This window comes from Procambarus clarkii, chromosome 83, assembly GCF_040958095.1.
Source record: "Procambarus clarkii isolate CNS0578487 chromosome 83, FALCON_Pclarkii_2.0, whole genome shotgun sequence".
Taxonomy (NCBI): Eukaryota; Metazoa; Arthropoda; class Malacostraca; order Decapoda; family Cambaridae; genus Procambarus; species Procambarus clarkii.
The window spans coordinates 17,811,485-17,817,495 of NC_091232.1; the positions used below are offsets into that span (position 1 = coordinate 17,811,485).

The window sequence follows — 6,011 nt, forward strand, 5'->3', positions numbered from 1 at the left end:
ACCCACGACTGGAGAGGCATATTGGCTCCCATTAATTCTCGATTGACCTCATGGTATATGTTCAACAGTTTACTCTCCCTGCTGGTTGTTCCTTAAAAATTATTCACATACAAGTTTTTACTAATTTCTGTTTTGTTTGGGCTATTGGACTTCTTCAAGTGCGTATCTATGGTAGCTTGAAGCAGAAACAGTGAGGAAGTGGCGCCAAACAAAACAGACGCAAACCTGTAGGTGATTAATTCTCTGTTTGGATCGTTAGGATCCTTGATCCATAGGAACTTTGTGTAGTTCCGGTCTTCTTCTTGGAGACCTACCCTAAGGAAAGCCTTGCTGATGTTGGCTGTATATGCGTAAGTCCCAATACAGAACTTTAACAGCACATCGTATAGCCTTTGTGTCAGGCTAGGGCCAGTTTGAAGACAGTCATTTAACGAAACACTACTCTGCCTTATCTTAGTACTGCATACTATTAAATACTATCCGTAGTGGGGTAGTAGCAGAATTTTTCTGTACAGGGTGGTGTGGCAGGTAGTGCCTTTCCTTTGGGTTATCATTAGTGACAACTTCGATAAATTTGTCATTGAGTTGCTTCTGTATTATTTCTTGGTACAACTTCAAGTTCTCAGGCTGTCTTTGTAAGCGCAACACCTGTGATCTTAATTGATTTTGTGCCATAAAATAGTTGATGGGTAGTTGAGGGTAATTCAGCTTCCATGGTAACCTGACCCAGTATTGAATACCTCTGTAGATAACTGAATCCAGGTATTGTTTGTAAGTCCAGTCGTCATCTGGGCAAGGTTGTTCAGGGACAATGCCGAGAGTTGCTAAGTCCCATAGCTTATGTACAGGGGAATCAAGCTCATCCTCGGACATGTCTCTGAATTGCAGAGGAGACTGTTCTCCTAGTCATGCAACCATTACTGGGTTGGCATGTTGGTGGTCTACAGGTGCGGGTTATTTCAGCCGTAATACTGGCCCTGTTAGCAAATAGCCACCTGCAGATGGTAACAAGTTCATTCCCTGTTTTTCTTCCTTTCCTTTGATAAACTTATGGTAGACATCTGATCCCATAAGGATTCCAATATTGGAAAGGTTGTCTGATGTGATTTTATCAGCCAAATGGATTCCCTTTTCTTTCAGGAATAAGGCTGTTGTCCCTAGACCATATACATACAGGTCTGTTGGGAATCTATCTACCACCAGAGCTTGTATCGGTCGGACATAACCTCCTAAACGTACTTTAGGTTGTACTACCTTGAAGACACGGGCTCCTGTGGTAGTCAGGAATACTACTATGTCTATTCGTGGCTCTCTTACAGGTGTAAGTTTCAGAGCATCTACCAACTCCTTTGATATAAAGTCATTTGGGATCCTTGATCAAATAATCCACGTACCGTAGCTTTGGACTCTCCATTTTTAATGATCAATTGAGCAGTGAGTAGAGCTGATTTATGATCAGACCTTGTTGAGAAGACACTTTTGTCAGGTAACACAGTACAAAGTTGTACTGAAGTGGTAGCTCCTTCCTCCTCCTGTGGTTTGGCAGACTTTGTACTTGAGTCCCCACAAAGTGCTGTATGGTGTTGACCCTTATGGCACCTATTACAGGTGCGCATTTGAGTTGTACAGGTGTCGGGATTATGTGCCCTTATACACTTGGTACATTTACGTAACTCCTTGAGTCGTTTTATGCGTGTAGCACGATCAGGGTAAACTTTACAATAGTATATGGAATGTGGTTGTTCACAGAACACACATGGTTTCCAGATGTTAACAGCATCTTGGGGAGTCACCGATTTGAGTGACGTGTTAACTGTAGATTTGGAGGGACCAACTGCATATGTGCCCACACTGCCTTGTTTCCACTTTGGGGAGGGGGAAGTTGTTTTAGATTTATTTGGAGTACTGTTTGTACTCTGTTGTTTACTATTAGTGATAGACGAAGGTTTAGATGTCGCTTTTCCATCTGGGTTATCTCTTTGTCTATCTATGATGGAATGCAAACCTTTGCTTATCTCCTTTACACTCAGAGAAGATTTGTTATATAAGACAAACAACTTATCCAGTACGTCACTGGGTAATTTGCGTTTCATATGGACTTGGATTATCCAATCAGACTTGTCCAAGTTAACCTTGTTCTTAAGTGCCTTGAGCAAGGACTCAAGCTCCAATCTAAAGGCTTGGAGTGAGTCAGCTGTACTATTTGGAGGGTTAATATCTAACAGCATCTAGGTTAGAAGTCTGATAGTCCTTTCTGGCTTAGCATAATTATCCTTAAGGAGCTGTATGGCATTGTCATAACCGTCATCAGTGAAGGTCAGATTACAGACCACCTGTAATGCTTCGTTCTTTAAGACACCCTGTAAATATGTAAATTTTGTCGTTTTTGCTACATTGGCATTAGATTCCACAGAATCAACAAATTTGTTCCAGAAGTTGTCCCAACTCTCGTCCTCTGTACCAGAGAAAGTTGGGACACTGAGTGATGGCAATTTGACTTCTGGTTGTGTCTGGTTTTGGGAAGCTGTGGCTGCAATATTTGTATTGGCCTTATGTGTGGTTATTAAATCGTCAAAGTGTTGTAACTTTGCATGCATTGCATCTTCGTAATCTGCATTTTCTTGTATTACAACGTCCATTGCCTCTTCATTGATATTAGTGGTTGCGAGGATATCCTGATATTTCAGGTTTTTTTATAGCACATGCTGGTATTTGATCTGTGCAACCTTATAATAGCCTTCCAGTTCTACATAATTAACTGGAGTTTGATTACTTAAATCCTCACATTTTTTGATCTGTTGGGTTAAGTGGCCCTTCATGCCAGTGAAGGTCACTTTTACATTTTTGGCAGTAGACATCATGGCAGTATTTACCAGCCTTGTTGGACTGTGATTTGGACTGTTTCTGGCACTTGAATTAGTAGAGCCACTAGTTTCCGAACTAGAGCTGCTTATTATCTAAAATATACACTATATAATCATACACACTATAATTTGAGTGGTAAGCCTGCATCAATGCTGGAATTTCCTCAAGTTAGCCCTTCTTTATCACTCTTGGTTGGTACAGAGACACAGATTAACACTCAAAGGTGAAATGATTATAGTTAAATAATTACTACAGTTATGGTAATATTATGTAGACAACACAACTCGGGTTGTCATGAATACTGCATAAAAATATGTGCTTGCTAGGTTGTAATATATGTTCAACTCTAGGCAAATGTAAAATGCTTACCCTTACACCAGGTTAGCACAATAAATTAGACTAGGTTGCTATACAACACCAGCCTAAAATGTCCTACCCTTGTGCAAGAATTAGTTGTAAATAATGTGACATGCAGTAATTGTTAAAGTAATGGTGCAATATTAAAAAGTAATGTTTATATAAACACTTAAAATTATAAAAAGCATATACATTTATGAGTAAATAAGCCTCTTATCAACCCCTTGTAATGAAAAAGCACAATTTTGGTACAGGCCTTGGAACAATAAGAGTGCTTGTTGTAAGTTCTGTTTGCTATATGCCGAGATTGAAAAAGTTATGCTAGAAAAATGCAAAATGTATAGCAGTGTCTTCCTGCTATATTTAATGTATATGTAAAGATTGTGTAAATATTGCACTAATTTATATATATATATATATATATATATATATATATATATATATATATATATATATATATATATATATATATATATGTCGTACCTAGTAGCCAGAACGCACTTCTCAGCCTACTATGCAAGGCCCGATTTGCCTAATAAGCCAAGTTTTCCTGAATTATTATATTTTTTCAATTTTTTTTCTTATGAAATAATAAAGCTACCCATTTCGTTATGTATGAGGTCATTTTTTTTTATTGGCATTAAAATTAACGTAGATATATGACCGAACCTAACCATCCCTACCTAACCTAGCCTAACCTATCTTTATAGGTTAGGTTAGGTTAGGTAGCCGAAAAAGTTAGGTTAGGTTAGGTTAGGTAGTCGAAAAACTATTAATTCATGAAAACTTGGCTTATTAGGCAAATCGGGCCTTGCATAGTAGGCTGAGAAGTGCGTTCTGGCTACTAGGTACGACATATATATATATATATATATATATATATAGATATATATAGATATATTTATATATATATATATATATATATATATATATATATATATATATATATATATATACATATATATATATATATATATATATATATATATATATATATATATATATATATATATATATATATATATATATATATATTAGTATATTTTGGTAGCAGTCTTTCCTGTACACATATATTATTAAATATGACCGAAAAAGTAAGATTAATAATTCTAACACGAATTTTCTCAATCTTTCGTACATTACGCTTCACTGTTGGAGGTAAATCAAAAATCACTTCTCCAAAATTCATTTTTATTTCTAGTCTGACGCGACACGGGCGCGTTTCGTAAAACTTATTACATTTTCAAAGACTTCACAAATACACAACTGATTAGAACTTACGTCTCTCTGATATTATATCTACATTTGAGTGAGGTGGGAAGGGTGATGTGGCATTAACACAAGACAGAACAGGAGGGGATATTAATAGGGTATTAAAAGTATCAACACAAGACAGAACAGGAGGGGATATTAATAGGGTATTAAAAGTATCAACACAAGACAGAACAGAAACAATGGGTATTGAATAGAAGTGTTTGTAGAAAGCCTATTGGTCCATATTTCTTGATGCTTCTATATTGGAGCGGAGTCTTGAGGTGGGTAGAATATAGTTGTGCAATAATTGGCTGTTGATTGCTGGTGTTGACTTCTTGATGTGTAGTGCCTCGCAAACGTCAAGCCGCCTGCTATCGCTGTATCTATCGATGATTTCTGTGTTGTTTACTAGGATTTCTCTGGCGATGGTTTGGTTATGGGAAGAGATTATATGTTCCTTAATGGAGCCCTGTTGCTTATGCATCGTTAAACGCCTAGAAAGAGATGTTGTTGTCTTGCCTATATACTGGGTTTTTTGGAGCTTACAGTCCCCAAGTGGGCATTTGAAGGCATAGACGACGTTAGTCTCTTTTAAAGCGTTCTGTTTTGTGTCTGGAGAGTTTCTCATGAGTAGGCTGGCCGTTTTTCTGGTTTTATAGTAAATCGTCAGTTGTATCCTCTGATTTTTGTCTGTAGGGATAACGTTTCTATTAACAATATCTTTCAGGACCCTTTCCTCCGTTTTATGAGCTGTGGAAAAGAAGTTCCTTTAAAATAGTCTAATAGGGGGTATAGGTGTTGTGTTAGTTGTCTCTTCAGAGGTTGCATGGCTTTTCACTTTCCTTCTTATGATGTCTTCGATGAAACCATTGGAGAAGCCGTTATTGACTAGGACCTGCCTTACCCTACAGAGTTCTTCGTCGACTTGCTTCCATTCTGAGCTGTGGCTGAGAGCACGGTCGACGTATGCGTTAACAACACTCCTCTTGTACCTGTCGGGGCAGTCGCTGTTGGCATTTAGGCACATTCCTATGTTTGTTTCCTTAGTGTAGACTGCAGTGTGGAAACCTCCGCCCTTTTCCATGACTGTTACATCTAGAAAAGGCAGCTTCCCATCCTTTTCCGTCTCGTAAGTGAAACGCAGCACGGAACTCTGCTCAAATGCCTCCTTCAGCTCCTGCAGATGTCTGACATCAGGTACCTGTGTAAAAATGTCGTCAACATACCTGCAGTATATGGCCGGTTTCAAGTTCATGTCGACTAAGACTTTTTGCTCGATGGTACCCATGTAGAAGTTTGCAAACAGGACACCTAGGGGAGAACCCATGGCGACCCCATCTACTTGCTTATACATGTGCCCATCCGGGCTCAAGAAGGGTGCCTCTTTAGTACAAGCTTGGAGTAGTTTCCTCAGAATACTTTCTGGCATGTCAAGAGGAGTACAGGCTGGATCACGATACACTCTGTCGGCTATCATTCCGATTGTCTCGTCCACAGGTACGTTGGTAAACAGCGATTCTACGTCCAACGAGGCT

At 38.6% G+C, this 6,011-nt stretch overlaps 1 protein-coding gene across 1 annotated transcript; it reads right to left on the reverse strand.

Annotated features, from left to right (window-relative positions):
- Positions 1-2,228: 2,228 nt before the first annotated feature.
- Positions 2,229-2,639, reverse strand: LOC138358466 (uncharacterized). Its single transcript, XM_069316457.1, has one exon. It carries the CDS (start codon positions 2,637-2,639, stop codon positions 2,229-2,231), a length of 411 nt encoding a protein of 136 aa, XP_069172558.1.
- Between the last annotated feature and the right edge of the window lie 3,372 nt (positions 2,640-6,011).